Here is a 24,802-nt window from a genome sequence, read left to right on the forward strand (position 1 = left end):
CCAATGCCCAAGAGATTATTGCCAGTTTTAGTAGTTTTAGGTTTTCAGGCCTGATGATTAGGCCTTTGATCCATTTTGAGTTTATTTTCATGTATGGTGTAAGATAGTGGTCCAGTTCCCCAGCCATTTATTAAAAAGGGACTGTCTTTTCCTTATTATATATTCTTGCCTCCTTTGCCATAGATTGACCATATAAGCATGAGTTTAATTCTGGGCTCTCTGTTCTGTCCCACTGATCTATGTGTCTGTTTTTGTGCCAGTACCATACTGATTTTGCTTACTATAGCTTTGTAGTATGGCTTGAAATCTAGATTGTGATACCTCCAGTTTTTTTGTTCTTTTTCAAGATTGCATTAGCCATTTGAAGCTTTTGCAATTCCAACAAATTTTAAGACTATTCTGATTCTGTGAAAAATACTATTGGTGTTTTGATAGGGATCCATAGATTGCTTTGAGTAGTAGGGACACTTTAATAATACTAATTCTTCCAATCCATGAGCATGGAACATCTTTACATTTGTGTCATCTTTGTGTCTTTCATCAGTGTCTTTCTTACAGTCTTACAGTCTTCAGAATACAAGTCATCTCCTTGGTTAATTCCTGGGTATTTTATATTTGGTGCAGTTGTTTTCTTAAGTTCTCTTTCTGCTACCTCATTATTAGTGTTTAGAAAAACAACAGATTTCTGTATATTAATTTTGTATTCTGCAACTTTACTGAATTCATTTACTCATTCTGATAGTTTTTTGGTGGAGTATTTAGGGTTTTCTGTGTATATGGTATAGTATCGTGTTATCTGCAAATATTGACAGTTTACTACTTCTTTACAAATTTGGATAAATCCTAAATTTGTAAGCTGCACCGTTATGGTCTCACATTTTCAAAATGAAGCATGTGGGCTTTATGACAGCTTTATTTCTCATGGTTCAGTGACTGTCTTTTCCTCACAACTTTAAGAATGTATAACCAATCATGTTTGTCAGAGTCCATTTTCCCCTGCTCTTTTCTGTCCTGGTAATTAAGTTAAATATTAGCTTTTAATGTGCCTTTATCTTTAGATTAGCAAAAATAACTTTTGTTCCTACCCCTTAGATTGAAGGCATTAAAAGTATGTTGTAATTTCTGTATTCCAATAATGCTGTAAAATTGAATAGCAGTAAAGTACAAATAAAATCAACCAACTCTGGTGAAATTTTGGCTAGAAGGGTTAAAAGAAGAAATACATAAAGAACACACTGCATCAGACTCTATCAGGTATTAGCCCTTATCACAGGAGAGGTGGAGAGATTTTGTAATAAATAAATAAATAAATAAATAAATGTGCCATGGAATCATGAGGTTCTTTTCCATGAAAGACCCGTATAAATGACCTTAATGGGCTTTTTAATTTTTTTTTATTATTTATGATAGTCACACAGAGAGGGGGGTGGGCAGAGACATAGGCAGAGGCAGAAGCAGGCTCCATGCACCGGAAGCCCGACATGGGATTCGATCCCGGGTCTCCAGGATCGCACCCTGGGCCAAAGGCAGGCGCTAAACCGCTGCGCCACCCAGGGATCCCCTTAATGGGCTTTTTAAAGGAGGGGCACATCTGTTGATGAAAGAACACCACTTTCTGGTGCTGCTGCTACTTCTTTCTCTTGGTGGTATGTGCAGGTCCCAGCATCAAGAGAGAATTTAGAAACAGGAAAATAGTCACCTTTTGAAGGATTCTCAGATGCCCCTTTTTCTTCAGTGCACTGAGATACCTTTCTCTAGGCCAAGAATTTATACTTTCAAAGAAAATTGCCAAATTTGGGGGAGCTTACCAAGTTTAGAAAGGAAATCACAATTGTTGACACATGATCTTATCCTATTTGGATGAAAAATGGGATAATACTGTTTGTTATGTTTGGGGCCCTGAATATAACGTATAATTGTGGGTCTTTGGGAATTCTCATTTTTCTGTTTAAAGTATTACATTATACATTGCATCATATTTTATTTTAAGGATGCGCAGGAGCTGTGTGACTTTTTGGTTTTCAGCTACTATAGCTGTTTTCACATTGGTCAATTGACATGATGCCTGCTTCCTAAGATTTTGGTGAAGCTTTAAATTGGAAAATACCTTATCTAAATAGCAGTCTCAGAACAATAAAAACTACTCAGAACACCAGAGAAGAGCAATCGAAAGTATAAGTAGGCCATGTGTATTTTAACGATTAAGGATGATCGTTCTTCAGCTTCTCTGTAAATCTTCTGAGTTTGGGTTGAAGAGTAGGAGTAGGGGGCAGGGAGGAAAGTGAACAGATGCCAGTTTCTGTAAACAAATTGGTGGGGTGGTTTCTCCTTGTATACTTAAGGATGATATTGTTGGCTCCTGCCCATTTGCAGAGAATAGGGCCACCTGTACTGTATGACCTTGACTTCACCTCGTGAGATGAAAGTGGCTGATAGGTTGAGCAGTGGCCATAAGAAGTATGTGATCTGCTCATAGGGGAGTTGCTGAGAGGTGAAGTGCCTACAGGGAAGGTGCTGCCTTGGAGTGCTGTCTTGGACAGCCCCAGGGTTTCCACTGCCTGGACCACTGACCTTCATAAACTCTCAAGGCAGTACCATCTTGTGCAGCATAGTCTGGGTCTTTACTCTTTCTTCACTCCTTCAAAAATTCCCACATATCAGTACAATTTTTTAATTAAAATATGGTTGACACACCAAATGTTACTTTATTAAACTTGTTTATTTGTTTTGTAAGAGAAAGAGAGTGGGAGCAGGGGCGGGAGGGGCCGAGGGAGAGAGAATCTTAAGCAGACTCCTTGCTTGAGCATGGAGCCCAGCACAGGGCTCAGTCTCACAACCCTGAGATCAGTCATGACCTGAGCCAAACTCAAGAGCCAGACACCTAACTGGCTGAGCCACCCAGTTGCCCCACCAGATGTTACTTTAGTCTCAGGTGTATAGCATAGTGATTCCACAAGTTTATACATTTAGGCTTTGCTCACCACAAGTACAGTGACCATCTGTCACCATACTATGCTATTACAATATCATTGACTATATTCCCTATGTTATACCTTTCATCCCCATCACTTATTCTGTAACTGGAAGCTTTTATCTTCCAATCACCTTCACCCATTTTGCTCATCCCACCATCTCCCTTCCCCTCTGGCAACCATCCATTCTCTGTATTTATGAATCTGTTCCTGCTTTTAGTTTGTTTTGCATCCATCAAGGGACACCTCGGTTGCTTTAATATCTTGGTTATTGCGAATAATGCTGCAATAAACACAGGGTTGCAAAGATCTGTTCAAATTAGTATTGTCATTTTCTTTGGGTAAATACCCAATAGTGGAATACCGGATCATATGGTACTTCTGTTGTTAATTTTTTGAGGATGTAAAGTGATATCATTGTGGATTTGATTTGCATTTCCCTGATGATTAGTGATGCTTAGCATTTTTTCATGTGTCTTTGAGCCATCTGTATGTCTTTGGGGAAATGTCTTTTCAGGTCCTCTGCCTATTTTTCAATTAGATTGTGGGGGTTTTGGTGTTAAGTTGCATTAGTTCTTGCATAAGGTTTTGGACATTAACCCCTTATTGGACATATCTTCTCCCATTTAGTAGGTTGCCTTTTTGATTTGTTGATTTTTCTCTTTGCAAAAGCTTTTTATTTTGATGTGGTCCCAATGGTTTATTTTTGCTTTTGTTTCCCTTGTCTGAGAAGACATAGCTAGAAAATTTATAACTTTCATCCCCTAGGATGGTGCCACGGCTGGTGTCAAACAGATTATTGCCCATGTTTCCTTCTAGGAGCTTTATGGTTTCAGGTCTCACATTTAGGTCTTTAATCCATTTTTATTTTTGTGTATGGTTTAAGAAAATGGTCTACTTTCATTCTTTTGCATGTAGATGTCTAGTTTTCTCAAGGGACTGTCTTTTCCTTATTGTATATTCTTGCCTCCTTTGTCATAGAGTTATTGACCATATAAGCATAGATTTATTTCTGGGCTCTCTATTCTGTTCCATTGATCTATTTTTGTGCCAATATGATACTATTTTGGTTACTATAGCTTTATAGTGTATCTTGAAATCGGGGATTGTGGTACCTCCAACTTTGTTTTTCTTAAGGCTGCTCAGGGTCTTTTGTAGTTCCATACCAATTTTAGGATTATTTGTTCTAGGTTTGTGAAAAAGGCTCTTGGTATTTTAATAGGGATTGCATTGACCCTGTAGATTGCTTTGGATGGAATAGGCATTTTAACAATATTCTTCCAATCCATGAGCATGGAATATCTTTCCATTTGTGTCATCTTCAGTTTCTTTCATCAGTGTTTTTGGTGCAGTTATAAATGGGATTGTTTTCTTAATTTCTTTCTGCCACTTTATTATTAGTGTATAGAAACACAACAGATTTCGATATGTTAATTTTATATCCTGCAACTTCCAAATTCATTTATTAGTTCTAATAGTTTTTTGGTGGAGTATTTAGGGTTTTCCTCTTTTTAAAAAAAATTTATTAATTATAGAGAGCACATGAGAGTGAGGAGAGGGGCAGAGGGAGGGACCCTACAAGCAGACTCCCTGGTGAGTGCAAAGCCCATGAGATCATAACCTGAGCCAAAACCAAGAGCCAGGCGCTTAACTGACTAAGCCACCCAGGTGCCCCTAGGGTTTTCTATATTAGTATCTTGTTGCAAATGGTAGGTATTTATATGCCTTTTTTTTTTCTTTTTCTTACCAATTTGTATGCCTTTATTTCTTTCTCTTGTCTGATTGCTGCAGCTAGAACTTCCAGAACAATGTTAAATACAAGTAGCAAGAGTGGACACTCTTATTTCTGATGTTAGAGGAAAAGCTCTTAGTTTTCCACCACTGAATATGATATTAGCTATGCACTTGTCATATGTGGCCTTTCTTATGTTGAGGTATGTTCCCTCTAAACTCACTTTGTTGAGAATTTTTATCATGAGTAAATGATGGATTTTATTAAATGCTTTTTTTTTTTGCATCTATTGAGATAATCATATGATTTTTATCCTTCATTTTGTTAATGTGGTGTATCACATGGATTGATTTGCAAACATTGAACCATCCTTTGCATCCCCAGAATAAATCCCAGTTGATCATGGTTAATGATTCATTTCATGTATTGTTAAATGAGATTTGCTGATATTTTTTTGGGAATTTGCATCTATGTGCATCAGAGCTATTGGCCTGTTATTTTTTTGTAATGTCTGTCTGGTTGTGATATGAGGGTAATGCTGGCCTTATAGAATAACTGTGGAACTTTTACCTCCTCTTCTATTTTTTGGAATAATTTGAGAAGACTAGGTTTTAAATCTTCTTTAAATGTTTAGTAAAATTCACCTGTGAATCCATCTGGTCCTAGACTTTGTTGGGAGTTTTTTGATTGCCGATTCAATTTCATTACTAGTAATTGATATGTTCAGATTTCCTGTTTCTTCCTGATTGAGTTTTAGAAGACTGTATGTTTTTAGGAATTTATCCATTTCTTCTAGGTTATCCAATTTTTTGGCAGATAAGTTTTGCAGTAGTCTCTTTCATATTTCTGTGGTGCTGGCTATTTTATTTCTGATTTTATTTTGTCATTTTTCTTAATGAGTCTGGCTAAATGTCAAACATTGGGCTTTATTCCTTTTTTTTGTAGTTCCTTTACGTATAAAGTTGGATTGTTTGAGATTTATTACTGTAAATTACCCTCTTAGAAGTGCTTCTGCTCCATCCCAAAGATTTGAATCATTTTGAGTTTATTTTTGTTGTCTCCATGTATTTTTTTATTTCCTCTTTGACTTTTGGTTGTTGAGTAGCATATTGTTGAGTCTCTGCATTTATGTTTTTTTTTTTGAGTTTTTTTCTTATAATTGATTTCTCATTTCACACTATTGCGGTCGGAAATGATGCAAAATAGGATCTCAGGCTTCTTAAATTTATTGAAACTTGTTTGGTGGCCTAACATGTGATCTAGCCTAGAGAATCTACCATGGGCACTTGAAAAGAATGTATATTCTTCTGGTTTTGGATAGGATGTTCTGTATGTCATCTGTTAAGTCCATCTAGTCTAATGTATCATTCAAAGACACTGCTCCCTTTTAAAGGGAGAAAATAATAATAATGTAACAGTAGGAGACTTTAACACCCACTTACATCAATGGATAGATCAGCCAGGCAGAAGACAAATATCTGTTAATATTTGCTTTATGTATTCACATATTCCAGTGTTGGATGCATAGATCTTTACAATTGTTATATCCTCTTATCCTTATGTATTGCCCTTCTTCGTGTCTTGTTACAGTCTTTGTCTTAACATCTATTTTGTCTGAACTAATGTATTTATAAAAAAAACTGGGGTAACAATACATATCTGTCAATAATTACTTTAAATGTAAATGGCCTAAACGCTCCATTCAAAAGACATAGAGTGAAAGGATGGATAGAAAACAAGACCTACCTGTATCTATATGCCTATAAGAGACTCACTTAAGAACTAAAGAGATAGATAGCCTGAAAATGAAGAGGTAGGAAAAGATACTCCCTGCTAATGAAAAAACAACAACAACAACAAAACACTTGATAGCAACACTTATACCAAGGTCCTTTATTTTTTTTTTAAAGATTTTATTTATTTATTTGACAAAGAGAGAGCACAAGCAGGGGTAGCAGCAGACATAGGAAGAGAGAGAAAGCAGGGACCTCATTGTGGGGCTCAATCCCAGGACCCTGGGATCATGGCCTGAGCTGAAGGCAGATGCTCAATGACTGAACCACTCAGGCACCCAGGGTCCATTTCTTTAAGTACAAATTTTTCCATTTAAAAGAATAACATGATTGTTATAAACAATCCTAAAATATTCAGAAAAAAATCCTAAGACTAGAGTGTCTAGGACAACTGCCTTGTCATGTCTTTGCTTACAGAAAATAGTGAAATGGATCCATGCTGTGAAAGGACTCCAGGAAATTTAAAGGATCCTTTGATGGGGTGCCTGGCTAGCTCAGTGGATTAATAAGCAACTGTCTTGAGCTTCAATCATGATCCTGGGGTCCTGGGATTGAGCCCCATGTCAGGCTCCTTGCTCAGTAGGAAGTCTGCTTGCCCTCTGCCCCTCCCCCCTCATGCTCTGGCTCTCAAATAAATAAATGAAATATTTAAAAGAAATAAAAAGTAAATGATCCTCTGATGAAATAGCATTACAAATGTCATCTGCAGATTCTGTTCTTACACAGATGTTCTGTTAAATGTTAATTTATTAAATAATTTAAATATTTCAATATACTAAACATATAAGAGTCAGCTTGAGTATATACTTTGTGTTTTAGTTATGCTGGATAATTTAAATATGCAGATTAAATATGGTGTTATCCAGTGCTTCATCAACGTGAATTTCACCTCAGTGTTCTGCAAGCAGGTAGGAATGTTGCAATTATTAGGAAGTCAGAACTGTTTGACCTTTATGGCTATCAAAATAGTAGGAATACTGGTAAATATTAAGTTTTTCTGCAACAAATAATCTTTTCCCTGGGAAATGAAGTGTGCTCATGTTTAATCCAAGCCTTGTCAATATTTTTAAAGAAAAAAAAGAGGAATGGCTAATCTGACGTAGCAAAAATGCGTATAGATAGCCAGAAGGAACAGCCTTTATGCCTTATTTTTATTAGCTTCTCTTCTGTTGTCAATTTTTCCCCAGGCCCAGATTATATCAAACAGAGATTTCAGGAAGGTGTAGATGCTAAAGAAAATCCAGAAGAAAAAGTACCAGAAAAGCCACCTACACCAAAGGAATCTCCTCATTTTTATCGCAAAGGCACGACACCCCCCAGGTCTCCTGAAGCAAGTCCCAAACAAAGCCACTCTCCCCAGCCCTCCTCCCCAAAACCCACGAAGAAGCAGAACCCCAGCTCAGGGGCAAGACTCAACCAAGACAAACGGAGTGTGGCTGATGAGCACGTGACAGCCATCGTCAATAAGCCTTTGATGTCAAAGGCTCCCACGAAGGAGGTGGGAGCCATGGTGCCCACGTCCAAGTACTCTGGCCGCCACCACATCCCCAACCCCAGTAATGGGGAACTGCATTCTCAGTACCACGGCTACTATGTGAAACTGAACGCCCCCCAGCACCCTCCAGAAGACATGGAGGAAGACGAAGGATCAAGCCAGTCTTCCTCAGCGCTGGTGCACAAGCCATCACCCAACAAGTGGAGTCCCCCTAAATCTGTGACAAAACCAGTTGCCAAAGAAAGCAAAGCTGAGCCAAAAGCTAAGAAGTCTGAACTTGCTATACCAAAGAATCCAGCAAGCAACGATTCATGCCCTTCTTTGGAAAAAGAAGCCAATTCAGTAAGTTGTGCAAGATGTGTTTTTTCTTCCTTTTGATTCTTTGAGGTAGCAGCACAGGGTGACTTACATCTTGATGACAGCTTCTCTAGCTGAAGTCCTAATGATGAACTCTATGTAGAATAGAGGTTAGCACATTTGTATCCTGGGACAGCAAAGAGCTCCCCAGGCAGAAATTCCTCCCTGTTTGCTCAGCCACCCACCTTAGACATCATTCAGGTAGCCAGCTTGTTCGCATCATATGTTAGCAAGCCTTGACTCACACTTCTTGGTAAGTTTTGTGGTAGCTTAGTTCAGACTGCTATAACAAAGATGCCATAAACTGGGTGGCTTAAACAACAAAATTTCTTATTTATTTCTTAAAATTCTGGAGGCTGGGGAGTCCCAAGATCAAGGCACCACAGACTTGATGTCTGGTAAGAACCCGATTCCTGGCTCATAGACCTTCTTGCTGTTCCCTCACATGGCAGAGAGGAAGAGCAAGCTCTCTCAGGTCTCCTATAAGGGCACTAATCCCATCATGAGGGCTCTACCCCTCATGACCCAGGGCCCACCTCCCAAAAGGCCCCCTTCCAAATACCATGACATTGAGGATTAGGGTTTCAACATACGAATCTTGGAGGAACATGAACACATAGTCCGTAACTACAGCTCAATCCTCCGATTGGCTAGAAAGGAATCATGGGCCCTGAGAATGGACACCTCCTCTCAGAGCCCTAGCTGGGAAGAGGATTCCATCACCATTTGCTAGGTTCTTAGTCCTGCTTTTGATCCTCACAACAGACATAGAATAAAGGAGTAGATAGAAAAAAAAGACCTATGTCTGTGTGCCTGTAAGAGGCTCCCTTCAGACCTAAAGAAATAGACTAAAAGTGAAGGAGAAGGAAAAATACTCCAGTCAGCATCTTTAGACAAAAGAGTATCTTTTCTAGCTGTTGTTGTGAATTATTCCCCTAAATATTTAGTTTGGATTTTACTTAATTAGTCAGGCTTTGCCACTAGAACATTTTCTTTCTTTCCAACTATTTAAAATCACTTTGGTCTTCTAACTTCTCAGAGTATAAATGCTTCTAAAATTTTAGTTTTCTGGTAAAAGCTAGTTTTATTATCAATTAGTCTTGAGAATCTAACATTTTTAAGTATTCAACCAGAAATCTGTATGTTATTGTGTCATTTGATGAGCATGTAGAAATTTGTTGAATGATATATGGAATTCATACTTTATCAAATTCTATAGAATTTATAAACTCTTGAAGCTAAGTAATTAATAATAAATTGATCAACTGATCTGTTGACCTAGTCACATGTTTTTGCAACAGTGGTGTTGCATGTTAAATGTAGCTTAGGAAAAGCCACAGATGACCCAATATTTACTAGTAATTTCTGAGTCATTTGCATAAAGGTGTGGATTATAAACTGATGAACAAGAATATAATACAACTAGGTTTTTTTTCTTTTGTCCATTTTAAGAGTTACACTGTTCACAATTAAATAGTAACAATGTTAAATAATTGAAGTTCATCTTTTTTATTAACTTACATTTGGTGTTTCTTAGGTTTATCATCTAAATATAATTCGATTAATCAGATTAACTTCTTGAGAATCATCCTGCATGGGGATAAATGGTTTTTAAGACAGACTAAGTCGATTATTATTAGCTTGCCTGATTTACAAGGGTGAAATTCAAACAATGCAAGGCCATATAGTTTCTATCCTGGGCATACCCAGTAGTGGGGTTCAGTTGACTTCTAGAACTCCATAAGAGGTGGTGAATGACCCTTTATATGAAATATTACTAATGTTTGATAAATTCATAGCCTCCTTGTTTAGAAGAAGTGTCTTATTTATGTGCAGAACCGTCTGATTCTTGGAGGTAGCCAAGCATCCTCCAGCCTGGTAGGTTGATCTCTAGGGATCCTTCTATACCCCAAAAGAAAGAAAGCCTAGCACTCTGCATGCCAGGAACCAGAAGTCAAGATTGGCTTGGCACCTTCATGTGAAGATTTTAACAATTAACCTTTTTTTCCTGATAATAACAGAAAGCTGCCTTTCGCACTCCTGATGACTGTTTACTTGACAGTTTAGAAGTGATAAAATCATCATAAAGGTAGTTAATGAACCACCCTTAAAACAAAAGAGTACTGCATACAGTTTTAAGATAGACACTGTATAAGTTAGAAGTTTATAAATAACTTGAAAATTTGTAGGAGTAGTCACAGGAAAGCACACCCTTGAGGGAAAACCACAGTGAAGCGGTGTTCCTTGTGAGCAAGAGATCTAGTATGAGTCAGATTCGTCATTTCTTGGGTGGTTGAGTACCCTGGGACCTGGAATTTTAGTCACCAGCTTATTGACTGAGACAGGATAGGCTGGAGGCTAAGGGTGTGGACTCTGGTCCCAGACTTCCTAGGTTCAAATCCCAGTTGTGTTGCTTCTCAGTCATGTGACCTCAGGCAAGTTTCCTAACTGCTCCGTGAGTAGTTTTCCTCATCTCTGCCTATATCGTAGGGTTGTTCGGAAAATTAAATGAGTTACTACTTACCCAATTCTTAGCACAGTGCATGGCACATAGTAAGTGCTCAAAAGGCAATGGCTATTGTACTGTAGTAGTTGAAGCATAAACTAGTTCATAAATATTCCAATAGATTTGACCCATCCTCAGGATCACCCTGGGTATTGATCTCCTAGAAATGCAGAAAATCTTCTGAGACATAAGCTAACACTCAAGTGTGAGTGGTAAGAGACAGGAGGCTATGCCACAGATTACTCTACAACGCTTCTCAAGGAATGTGACTCGTATGAGCCATGGTTGCACACAGACTGATGTTTCATGCATGGAAACACATTCCATGTGGTACCAACATTTTTTGCAACATGGCAACTTGGGTAGGAGCCAGAAGAGACATTACAGCCTTATCAAGCAGACTAGCAAGGGGTCTTCTCATTAGGAATCTTGACTTCTTCTGAGAACTGCCTGCACTTTTTCTTAGCCATTACTCTCTTCCAAGTCTATTTTGAAACTTACCTTTCTTTTGAATTGTAAAACAAGGCATCCCTGTCATGTGGGGGGGCGGGGGGGGGGGAGTGTTAAGATTTTATTTGAGAGAAAGCATGAGCAGGGGGAAGGAGCAGAGAGAGAAACAGGCTCCCCACTGAGCAGAGAGCCCCAAAGCAGGGCTCCATCCCAGGACCCTGAGATCATGACCTGAGCTAAAGGCAGACACTTAACCGACTGAGCCACCCAAGCATCCGTGTCACACCCTTTTGAACCATGTACACATACTAACACCCTACAAACAGTGAATATATATAAATTTGGCTATTAATACTGAATTTTGTTCATGTTTTTAGAGAAGTTTTAGATTTAACAAACTATAGTAACCCTTCAGAAGATTCCTCATTGTTTTAAATGAGTAATAGTCTTTTGAAGAAAAAAAAGCTAAATTTCTTGAGTTAGAACTTCTTTCCATATTTTGACTTCCCACACTTTATTATTTTCTGTCTCAAAGTTCTTCCAATCAAGACTTGCACTTTGCCCTGCTGCAGCCTCTTTTATTACACCTGTCTCAGTCAGTCTTGAAAAGCAAGACTGATTTTTTTTTCATTTTGCTATTTTAAGCCACAACTGGCTACCACAGTCATGTTTATGAGACTTCACCTTAAAGCTTTCCCCACCCTGTGCCCAGCCTAGGTATCTGAAGAACACAGAGGTCACGTCTTCATATCTGCCTATTAAACATAGCATCCCAGAATTTATTTTTCACCTGGTTGCTGTTTGAACTTTCTTTTGCTGCCTTACCCTCATCTTCACTGAGTCATCTTTAAAAATAGCTTTATAAATGGAGTTGTACTAGTTGGATAAATATATATGTGTCTGTGTTATATATGTATACTTATTTACATATATTTACGTATATAAATATGTCATTCATCCAAAAATGCTAACTAATTCAAAAAGTTAGATAAATTCATGGAACCTTATAAGGATTTATGAAATAAGAGTTTAAGGTCCAGACATACCTTAGACTTTAGAAGTTAGATTCACTGAATGCACTTTCTTTGTTGTTCTACTTTTCCTTGGTCCAAAGGACCAAGACACTAAAACTCTACATTGTGGTGTTCTGACCCCATATACTTTTCCTCATCTTTCATATGTGAAAGGAATTATGAATTAAATCCACTGACCCAAAAGAGTCAAGTGAATCCAAACTTCTGATCATATTCATGAGAAAAATCTAATCAAAATTTATGGTAGTAAGAGCATTTCTTTAATCTCTATGCTGAGTTATGACGTTGAAAGATTATTTCAATTATTTTCTGAGTTATAAGAATTTCCTATACCATACATTTTAAGTTAATTATTATTGAAGAGTTACATAGATTAGGACCCTCCTAATAACTTAGAATGCAACTATTATAAAAGAACAATTGGTCATATCAAGATTTGATGGTTTTCTGCTACAATGAAATCAGAGGGATAGAGATGAAAATGCCATTTTCAAGAACTTGATTAGAAATTATCATATTTAAACTAAGTCCTGTGGCTGTAACAAGGATGTAGGGGAAAAAACAGCAGCTCTGAAGTAGACAAAGTTTAATTTTAGTTCTGTAATTTGTTTAAACTGGATGAGTAACCTTGGGCAAGACACCTACCCTCTAATTGTGCTTTTTCCCCTCATTTACTTGGGGTTTAGGGACTAGGGCTTTACTTCTTCCTCGTAGTCCCTATCTCAAGGATACCCATTTTTACTTCTTTTTCTTCCCCACTCTGATTTTTACTAATCACTGTGTTCTTCATTTAAGGCGGTGAATTAATAAGGTCAACAACCACATCCACAGCACCTGGAAAAGTACCAGATGAGATAGTAGGTGTTCATAATGAAAACCTGGATGGACTGGGCAACCCGTGTGTGCAGGTGCACGGTGGTGAGCAAAGCACAGCTCCCGCCACTACGGAACTTAGTCTAAGGCAAAGATGGAAACTAACAAGAAGTCACAAAGTGTGAAGTGTTAGGATAGACAATGGCTGGGGTGTCCTGACCTCTGCCAGGGAAGTTGTGACCTCATCTGGGGAGGAAATCTCTATAAGGATATGACCCAGGCTCTATACCTTGCAACGTGAGCACTAGACCAATTACAATTCCAGTCCTCCTTACCTCCCCCACAACAAAAATCACACCAATACAACATTCAAGGACTTGGTTACCCTGTTTCAATGTAGCCTCATTAGATACTCAAATATAGTAAAACTGTTTCCTCATCTGTAAAATAACAGTTAAAATACTACCCCACCCACCTCATAGGGCCAATTTAAAACACATTTAATACTACTTAATACACTATTTTAATAGTAAATACCAAGATCATGTCTCTAATAAAGACGGCCAAGCATGAGCAGCTCTGAAAAGACAGGTCATAAGGTGGGTTTTTGTTTAAACAAAGTTTGGGTACCTTGGGTTGCTGGTATTTATCACAGCCGCATTTATCAAAATAGGATTCTGTAGTTTATTAAATAGACCTTGACTGGGGCACCTGTGTGGCTCAATCGGTAAAGCACCTGCCTTCAGCTCAGGTCATGATCCCCGGGTGCTGGGATCGAGCCCCACAATGGGCTCCCTGCTCAGCGGGGAGCCTGCTTCTCCCTCTCCCTCCGCCTCCCCTCCTCATGCTCTCTCGTGCTGCTGCTGTCTCTCTCTTTCTCTAATAAATAAATAAAATCTTTAAAAAGAACTTGATTTCTGGCATGTTGTAGCTGTGAGCAAAAAAGCAAAGAATTAGGCCGATAAAATAATTTCTGCAAGTGTTCAACTCCCCGCTGGCAATTTTTAAGGATGGGGTGGTGTCCAAAACTATGACCAGGAAAAGCAAGAGTCCTACATTTTTCCTGAGAGGCCTCATACCCTAAAGACTTTATTCTTACTCTTATTCTAACTGCCTTCCTGAGGAGATCACTCTTTCTCACCTAAATTACATCTTCACAAACAGTGCCTGTCCACCTTCCACTAGTCCCGAACCCCATTGTGGCAAACCCTCACCTGGACTGTTGTCAGAGGTTTTGAGATGAATGAACTAGATTATTTGTAAGTCTTTTTTTTTTTTTTTTTCTTTTAGACTTAATCAAGACTGGATTCATTTCGTAGTGAAAGTGCGGAGACGGCTCCATCTAAATATGGCATTGCTATTTTTAGTTTATACCTTTTGGAGCTGCTGTCATTTGTTCCTGCTTTATTTACTGCAGCGGGGTTGAGTTTTTTTATATTTTTGGTAATTGATTTTATGAGCTAGTTTGCGTGTTGATATTAACATGGAAACATTATGGCCCTTTTGTTCTGTTTCATTTCCAGGGCCCCAATTCAGTCATGATTGTCCTCGTCATGCTGTTGAATATCGGGTTGGCCATTCTTTTTGTTCACTTTCTAACTTGATTGGAATTAGGAAAGGTAAGAATAGCCTTAATTTCTACATAAAATCACCGCATATAACATTCTTTTCCCGTATTCGAATTTATATATATTTTTTTAACAACTGCATACTGTCCTTCACTTTAAATTTTGGCTGTGCCTGAATGTGATTCAACATAGTTACTTAATGATGTAACTGTTTTGACCCTTCAGTGAAGTCATGACAACTAGCGGTGTTAGCGCACAGTTCTCTGCCGTGGCATCATCAGCCCTTTAAATGGCACACCCCAGTCAGACTCAGACTCAGGGAAGGAGGCTTGGAATTAGGATGGGATCGCGAAAGAGATGACACTTGGAAAATTCAGCCAGAGGACCTGTTCAGTTCCCCTGGGAATGCTTTGTGGCTTTGGGGTCCTCTGGGAGCTGAAGCAAGCAGCCGTGTCGGAGAGCAAAACTTAATAATCATTCTTTTTTAAAATCTGCTGAAGCAGCCCCATCCGGCGAAGTTCTTGGCATTGGCTACTCCATCTGTCCTAGCAGAGAGTGACTAAACTGGAAATGTATGGAGCTGCATTTTTTTTTTTTTTTGATGGAAGTCAACAGCTGCCTTACTATTTTACCATCTGACGTTTTTAGTAGGGAGCTGGGGAAACAAACGACTGCCCGAGGAATGCGGTCGGAGGACTGTGTTGCTGTGGCCATGGTTCCAGCATTCACTCCTATCTCATTAGAAGAAATAGGTAGCAGCATCACTCACCAGTCTTATGCCATGACCTGCTGCTCTAAACATCTCCTGGAATGTTCCAGGAGAGAACGTTTCGTTTGCTTGTGCACGACTATGTTCATTTTTGCTGTTTATTGAAATAGGATGTAGAGTCCTCTACAACGTGTGGTCCTGGCTGGATGAGACACACTTGTTGCATCTCAAGGAAAAGAAACAACAACACTCTAGAGAAGATGTGTTCATTTCGATAGCAATACATCTTTTTTTTTTTTTTCATGCCGTTTAGTCTTCCTAAACCTGTAACAGGCTGTTTAAAATTTAGCAATGTGAAGGCATCGTACCTTCCTAAGAAATAATTTTAAATATTTTTAACATTACTGAGATGAATTATTTATGCACTTAAGAGGTGCTAAATTTTAAAAGCTGAAGGACAACAGAACTCTAAGAAGTGTAGTCAAAATGTTGCATGGATTGCAGTAATCGGTGTTTAAAGGATTCAGTTTCATTGCTGACGTACTTTACAACCAAATAAAATCTTGTCACTGACTATGTTAATTCCCATGAAAGTTAAGCAAGATGCTATTAATAACTGCTCTTTTCTTTTTTTTCTCCAACTTAAATTTTTGTTGAATACATTCAGGTAGAGCGTAAAGCTTTGTTAAACCTCTGCTTCTCAATTTTACGCCTTTCGTGTTTTTCAAAGTCCTTTCGTAATTTTATTTCACATTTTAAAGGCTTAGACATTTTTATTTAAATATTTGTCTTTTGCAGTCCTTTGTTATTCTGACATAATCTGATTTTTTTTGCTGTTTTATAATTCATCTTTATTACTCAGAAGCATGCTTATTTAGAGACACTACGTGGTCTTTATAAAAATAATTATTTAAAAAGAAATCAGGGGAGGAAAGGTATCTTAAATTTCTCGAAGACATTACATTGTGGAGAAGGAGCTAGCTATTCCTAAATATTTTCACGATCTGCATGGTTTAATCAGATTCTTTTTACCTTATTTGCTACCTTTTTAATGCAGAAGAGACAATTCAGATGTTAGCACAGGTGTGGACTTGAATGCTTTGTCATCTGCAGGGTAGTAACCCAGTGATGTTTTTTGCAGAAGTGCAATATGTTGAGAATCCTGGGTGTGACCAATATGGAATAAAGAAGAAAGCAGAAAGAGAGCAAATGAAAATTACAACTTGTATATTTATTTATTTTTTACATTTTGCTTTGACTTTTAAATTTAGGAAGTACGTTTTTAGCCAAGAAACATTTAAGCTCCTGTGTCAGTCTCAGTACTCTCACTGCGCCTTCCTAACCCTGTAGCTCTTGATGCTGGGAAAGCAGATTTTTTTAAAAAAAATAAAATATTTAATCTTATTAAGTGTTTATTTAAAACGTGTAATGCTTTGGAAATAATGGGTAACAGATAACTAAAGGATATGTTTATAAAGTGAGCATGTTGGTTCCATTTATAAATATATGTATGATTTATAAGCTTTTTTAAAAAACAAAGCTCAAATTGTTGGTATTTTTCTAAAATGTGCACAGCTGTATTTTACATGAAAGGCTCTTTCTAATGGGTTGTTATACTGTACTCTACATTTTGGACAGCACATGAAGTCTGCCAATGTACTTAATAAAACATGACCTTGTTTATTTAAAGTTTCTTGCTGTGAAAAAGAACTCCCTACCTGTGAGTTCCTTTATTTATAATCCTTGAAACCAAAATGTATAATGTACAGTTTTCACAACTGTATCCGCTCTAATAAAAAAAAAGTTGGTTATTAATAAAGTTGCAGGTGTGTTTCCTTTGTGAGTAAATTACTGTCTTGAGTTATGTGGAATTTTTGGGTTGGTGGTTGTATTGAAAGATCTGCTGAAAACTTGACAATAGAAACGGGGTGCAAGATGCTCAATGAAGCCACATGGGAAAAGGTAGTTACACTGTACCATTGTTCTCTTCTACGTTTCTTTCATCCTGAGCTTTTCAAATAATTTTGTAAAATATGTTTCATTTTTCTGCTCACTGCCTTCATTAATTGGATTAGCTCCTTAGCCAGGGATTTTAAGTCTGCTCCTGTTTTTAGGGAAATCTCAGAGTTGGAGTAAATCCCCCTCCTGCATGAGTCCTTTTCAGTTAATTAAAGTTTTTGGATCATTGTGCCCCAAATAAGCTAATACGTTGCTATGGCCCCTGTTTAGACACATTTCTGGAAGGCTAGAGACACTGTGCAGTTGAATAAACTTGCCGCCACCAGAATTTCCAGCCACTGGGCTCCCTTTGCAGCCATCCAGGACTGGCCAAGGCTGCCTTGACACGTAGCAAGCTATGAGGTATATAATAAAAGGACCACCTCCAAACAGCTGCCCAGGGAACTGCCATGGGGCTTTTACGTTCCCAAATGAGTCACTCCTGTTGGAGGCTAAGGTATGGAGACCCCTGTACAAATAATCAAGTTATCACCTCTAAGTAGTAAAAGATTTTTCAACTTAAGTGATTAATCCCCTAGTAAATCCTAAAAGAATGGAACATAGAACAGACTATTCTGGAGCAGGCAGGCAAAGCACAGGGTGTTAGGTTATTGATTCCAGCTTCATGCCCAAACCACAAGTTTCAATGGCTAAAGCCAAAGCTGGGGTGCAGACTTCGTGGTTGGGAAATCTGGAAATTTTTCTACATACCCTTTTAATGCAATAACCATTTCAGGAACTATGGTAAGCAGGCTCCTCAGGAATACGCTCATTGCAATTTGCAGCTCTCCTCCCATGGAAACTTTGGAAACTTGTAGAGCCTCGGCTTCCCAACTTACTATGTGGCCTTGCACACGGCATATTCGGCGAGCACGGCGTAACCAGCGGCTCATCAGGCTGTCTGATGATCCCAGGCTTGTGGACTATCTATGTCCATCATTTCCTTCTTACCCCAAAAGTACTGAAAAATAGTGTTCTGTACTCTTCCTACATGAGTCTCATTTATGGGAGTAGGAGAAAATATATAGAATAAAACAAATAGTCCTAAATGCAGTGAATATGGATAAAATTCTCAGCTGTGGTCATGATTGAGTCTGGATTTTTCTCTAGTCTGTGCCCTGGTTTCCTCATCTATAAAAATGGGTGTAACCACAGCACTGACCTCACAGCGTGGTTGTAAAGGTGACATGAGCTCATTTACGTTGTTAGGTGCTTCATATAGTGCCTGGCTCATAGTTTCTGTTGCGTTAGCTTTTGCCAGTTGGAGGAACTAGGAAAAACAATCTTAATTTCTCTAAGTGCCTCAAACACATTAAAAAATATAGTGAGATCCCACTATAAAGGCTGCTCTTTAAAGGTTAATTATGGCACAGGTCAGATGTTCTCTCTTCAGTGGTGATCACTGAGAAAATCAAAGGCCTCTCTAAACAGAGTTCCTGCTCTACACTAAGAGGCAGTTTTCTGTCTAATATGATGTGAGACATTTGCTTTACGAAAAACGTTCGCGGCAGTGACTCATTAGATTCTTAAAAGATCCCAGAACACCTGGGTGGCTCAGAAGGTTGAGCATCTGCCTTTGGCTCAGGGGTGAACCCTGGGTCCCGGGATCAAGTCCTGCATCAGGCTCCCCTGCAAGGAGCCTGCTTCTCTCTCTGCCTGTGTCTCTGTCTCTAATGAATAAATAAATTTTTAAAAATCTTAAAAAAAAAAAAGATTCTTAAAAGATTCCTAGGGAAGAATTCCTGCAATTAAATGACTTGCCCAAGGTCGTGTAGCCAAAAAGTTACAAAACTTTGTATCCAAGTCCCAGCTCTGACTCTGAAGGTACTTTCTCATTCACATATTGGTTTATACTATTTCCATACTGTCATGCTCATCGACCATAAAAAAGTAGAAAACATGATGAAATGCAAGGTGACAGTATGGGTTGAATTAGTCCATTTCCATAAGTTCCTTAATGCCACAAGATTAATGTGACTATAGTAGAGTTTATTAAAAGTTCTGAATAATGTATTTACAGTCCTGTTTCATGACTTTTAGTAAAGTATTTGATATATTTTTGAACCTCATAAAATACTAAATAGTAACAAAAGCATTTAAATATTTTGGAGTAAGAAGCATGTTGTACATAAACTCTGTGTGTTTGAACTTGATCTCAAGGATTAACCCAGAAATTACACATTGTGCCCAAAAGACTTAAAAGATTTAGACAAATATCATGATGTTCTTTTGTGACATCATCTCAGTGTTCCATACAGTGTCTTTGTATTGTCTTGGATCCCAGATGTGATTTAGGTAAACTATTAAAATTAACACAAAAGTGAGGGCCTAAGATTTGTTTGGCTAGTGATTGGCAAAGCAGCTGTGACTTATCAAAGATGAGGAGTGTATCAATCTTTGAAGAGAATTCTGGAGAGAAGAAATGAAGTGGGAAAGACGGACTCAGTGGAAGGTAACAGTACAGAAGTACAGGTCTTTCCATCCTTGCCCCAAGCAAACTCATTCGTGAAATATCAAGAACAACATCAAGCTTTCAATGGAATTATGATATTTGCTTCAGGAAAAGCAATGGAGTTCTTTGGTTTCAGGAATGTATGTCACATGTCACATTCCTGCCATTTATGGCACATATTTGGAAGAAAAGAAACTGATAGATAAATATCATGCCCCCCATACAGTAAATGCAGAAGCAAAGGTGAGAAGAAGCCAAAGGTCATCTAATTTTCTCATGTTCTGGACATGTTCTAACAACAGCCTCCAACCACTGGAGCAAGTACCTAGAGTCAGGTAGCTGTTCCTGAAGTTAATAAAGGCCAAGAAGATGCTCAAACATACCCTTGTTGTAGAGCTAACAGGTGGTGCAATCTGTCACCTGAGGACTAGACCTAGCATTTTAAAAGCAATTTTACGTCAGATAATTGGGCCAAATAAAAGTTAGCAGAGATTAGAAACATTCAAATCCACATGATATTTAAAAGGATAGACCGCTATCACTTAAGTCCATGGTTATTCATCAGTCCACTGAAACCAAGCAAGAATTTGGGAAGTAATCTCAACACAAGAAAGCACCAAAGAATGCCCTACATCTTTGCCCAAAATAAAGTTTGACGCTATCTACTACATCTCATTTGTTTGGTGTGATACAAAGTGATGTGGGGGATTCAGCATAATTTTTCATTTCTCAGTGTCCACTTTAATTTCCCAATATTTACGTACTTTTCAATTTGGTTTTCTCCCATTAGGATTTTTGTGCATAGGAATCTCTTTCCATGTTTTCTGACAATCCGGTCCATTTTTTTTCCTCCATGAAAGAATATTACTAATCTAAAAGACCCTAGGCTGTATTTTGGGGTTTCTGTTGGTTCACTCCAGCTGTCAACAATTTACCTGTATTGTGTTGACATTCTACAGACTTATCTGAGTAAATTATAGACGAAGCATTGCAAACTGATGTGCTACCCTGCTTTGCGCACTCCCTGGAGTTTTGTTTTGTTTTTGCTTTTTTAAAGATATTTTTAAGTAATCTCTACACCCAATGTGGGGCTCCAACTTACAACCCCAAGGTCAAGAGTCACATGCTCTACTGACTAAGCCAGCCAGACACTGCCCCCCACCTTTTTCAAAAGATGAGCTTTCAGGAATTTCAATGTAGCCTGTGCGTTCACTACCCACCCTGACCCCTTAGTGCCCTGAAAAACCGAGCTCTCCACTGCACTGAATCATGGCTCCTCAGCTCACCAGCATGCTTAAAGACACACAATTTACTGGTGCAGTGTGACAAACATGTCAGCTTAATTGAGGATATTAATTCAAAGAGAAAAGCATAAAAAGGCATGTCACTTTCTCAGATGCCAGTTTATAGAACCAACCACACACTTCCTTTTGAGTTATCCCCCAATTCATTGGCTGTGCCAAATGCCAAAACTACATGTCCATTTTGGTATAGTCTAAGGACAGTTTTGGTGTCTATAGAATGGGAACAATAATATCGGCCTCATATTGTTTTTTAGTTTTTTGTTTTTTTTTAAGATTTATTGATTTTGAGAGAGAGCACGCATGCACGCATGTGAACTCAGGTGGGGGGAGCGGCAGAGGACGAGGGAGGGACAGAATCTTAAGCACACTCCACGCCGAGCCCAGAGCCCCAACGCGGGGCTCAATCTCACAACCCTGAGATCATGACCTGAGCCAAAACCAAGAGTCAGATGCTTAAGCAACTGAGCTACCCCAGCTCCTCCATAGTGTTTTTATAAAAATCAAAGTAGAGAACTTCAATCAACTCCCTAACACATGGTTAGCTCTCAACATACGGTAGGTAGTATTACACTTGACAGTCTCAACTTTATCGGCAATTTTACTTATCCCTTCATCAAACATTTATTATGTATCATTGAAATGACTTTCTAGGCCCAAGATAGAGTGGCCCTTGCCTGGGGTGCCTTGTCAGCAAACTAGAACTTAGATAACTTTTGGGTTTCTATAAATTCTCTATTTGACCAGAAACACAGTATATCCAGTCAGCGAATCCCCAAACCCCAAACCCCAGGCCAACTCTGGATCACTCACCCTAAGCAAGGTTGAGTGTTATGGTCCCTACCAATCACATTTTTTCTTTTTTCTTTATTCTTTAACCTATAAAAGCTTCCTGCCTTTTACCCCATTTTGCAGTTCTCCAAAAGGAGACTGTTTACTTTATGAAGTGTTAAAGTTTGTTTTTAACACCTAAATTGTTTTCTTGAATATTTCAGTAGTAGTTAACTGATTTTTCCTTAAATTCATTGAAATGAAATTCCTTGGTCATTAAGTATCAGGTCCTCCTGCACTAAGGGATGTATTCTACATAGAGAATCAGCTGTACTTTAAATAGTTAAATGAGTTCAGAGGCAGAAGACAATAAAAAAATGAAAGTCCTTACTGATCCTCAGAAGACACACTAGTGAGCATTGATGCGCTTCTCATTAGAAGCTTAGGAATACTTAATATGGAACACTCATACTAGGTACAACTATTCATTAATGTCTATTACTCACAAAAACTGCATGATAAAAAGATACAATTAAGGTGTATGAGAAATGAGCCCAACAAAGACTTGCCATGATGATTATACTCTTGGTTGTAGGAAAAAACTTCCTGAGGCAGGTAGAGCATCGAGATGTTCACTCATTTGCAGAAATGTGTTACTGGGCCCAGCTATTATGTTTAATCACTATGGTTATGAACATAGGCAAATGGCTCTGGCTTTAAAGAAAATTAAAATACATTTAATCAGAAATAATAGCATAGCAAAACATCCTCATGTCAGATCCTCCAGAGCTGAGTAGTTAGTGTAGCATCTTTAGTTTGTAAGTTCGTCATTAATACTTAGAAAGAACAGAAAAGAGGATAAGAAGTTGCCTGCTCAGTTCAGTGTAGATCTCCTGATAGCTTATCTCAAATCCTGCATTAAGTTAAACTTGAATGCTTTTCTTCAATAGAAAATAAGAAACAATTCTCCTGCTCGAAACATATTTCATTCACTATTTTAAGAAAACCTGGCATTCGAGGAAAAGTCACCTCCTGGGACTCTAAATAGCTTTTATATCATTAAAACACACCCTCCCCCCACCACCACCACCAAATCTCATTCTATATTAACCACAACAGGAAGGAGACTATTTCGGTGGTTTTCAAACTTCAATGAGCATTAGAATCACTTAGAGGTAAAATACTGCTGAGTCCCACCCAGTTTCTGATTTAGTAGTTCTGGGAATTCGCATCTCTAACCTGTTCCCAAGTGATGCTGATGCTGCTGCCCAGGGAACCACACTTTTGAGAACCACCGTGTTATATAATCACGCAGTGTACAAGTAGGAGTCACCAACTACAGTTAGGCCCACGGCCCGGCTGTGTGTGTGGTGTGGCAAAGAGAAGAGTGGGAAAGAATACATACATACATGTTAACACCCGTTACCACAATACTATTTGATCCTTATAATAGATCAAAGAACTGAGATAACTTTCCCATTTTGCAGTGAGAAACCTCAGGCCGAGTGGGGTAGAGAGCTCTTCAACCAAACACAGCTGATGGGACACCTGGGTGACTCAATGGTTGAGCGTCTGCCTTTTGGCTCAGGTCATGATCCCAGGGTCCTGGGGTCAAGTCCCACATCGGGCTCCCTACATGGAGCCTGCTTCTCCCTCTCCCTGTGTCTCTGCCTCTCTCTATATATATATATGTCTCTCATGAATAAATAAATAAAATCTTTAAAAAAAAAAAAAACAGCTAATGAACAGAACCAACACTCCCACCCAAGTGCCTCTGGCAACGAGTCTGGGTGCTCTTTCTCCTACATCTCAGCAGCTCTGAGTCTATCCCCTGGTCACTGAAAGGTTAGAACACCACGCACATTGCAAAGTTGTTCTGAGGACTGTCAGGCAAGACATGAAGGCTGAGCCCTCCGGTTTAACTGAAACAAAGCCTTGATATCTAAGTTGAAGGCAATGCATCATTTAGCACATAAATGAAAGTCTTTCTCAAGCCCATGTAGTGGTTTCTCTGTAACCATTTCTCTCAAAACACATTATGAAATCAGACCTCATTCTTTTAAGATTTGCACACTCAGGTACTTCCGTTTTATCCGGCATGCTCACATTTACAAGCCTACACGTAACTATTCATCTGTGTAGACAATCTCCCTTATTTTTGACAGGAAAAAAAAAAAACTCTATGCCATTAAATATGACAACAGTGTCTCACATGCAGATTCCATCATGTCAGCTGACCTTCCTCAGCAATCACCAGCCTCCAAGAGGAAACCTGATTATCAAAGAAGAGAGAAGGCAGTGATTGCCAGGAAGCAAGGGGGCTTTTAGGAAAACATCCTGGTCCTTATTTTTGTCAAGAGACGTGTGTGGGATTTAGGAAATTGATCCTTCAAGGAGCATCAGACAAGTTCCCGATCTGCCTCAGAGAGCCTATCTTCAACACTGAGATTTTCCACAATGGCAAGAATAGACAATGCACAGAAGAGGAAAACACAATGGTCAATAAATGTGAAAAGATGCTCAATCTGACGGGTAGCCAGGGAAATGCAAATTAAAATAATAAGACTTTCAAAATCCAGTGCCTGCCACATTGACTACATTCTCAGCTGAAATAGTAAAGGAGCTTGATTTGGAGTCAGCCCTAGATCTCCACTCCAGAGCATTTTCACTTCCTCACTCTGGGAAACTGTCCTGAGCTCCACAAAAGTCCCTCCTCAGTTACTCCAAACCACTTTGCTTGATTTTTAGCACTTTACTGCATGAACCATTTGTTTTTCAAATCTGTCTCCAACTACTAGGCTGTGCACTCTTTGCAAGTGGGGACTTTGTCCTATGTCTCTACCCACCAGTG

The 24,802-nt window shown here is 38.7% G+C and overlaps 1 protein-coding gene across 5 annotated transcripts in view; it reads left to right on the forward strand.

Annotated features, from left to right (window-relative positions):
- Positions 1-17,248, forward strand: part of JPH1 (junctophilin 1) — an 83,997-nt gene extending 66,749 nt beyond the window's left edge. The window contains exons 4-6 of one of the 5 annotated variants that reach the window (XM_077876523.1): positions 7,685-8,334; positions 14,676-14,771; positions 14,946-17,248. In XM_077876523.1, coding sequence (XP_077732649.1) covers positions 7,685-8,334; positions 14,676-14,756 — 731 coding nt within the window. In that variant the 3' untranslated portion in view covers positions 14,757-14,771; positions 14,946-17,248. The remainder of the gene's footprint in view (positions 1-7,684; positions 8,335-14,675; positions 14,772-14,945) is intronic. The other 4 variants (XM_077876525.1, XM_077876524.1, XM_077876527.1 and 1 more) reach the window with 4 other exon arrangements.
- The last annotated feature ends 7,554 nt before the right edge of the window (positions 17,249-24,802 follow it).

Source organism: Canis aureus, chromosome 28, assembly GCF_053574225.1.
Source record: "Canis aureus isolate CA01 chromosome 28, VMU_Caureus_v.1.0, whole genome shotgun sequence".
NCBI lineage: Eukaryota > Metazoa > Chordata > Mammalia > Carnivora > Canidae > Canis > Canis aureus.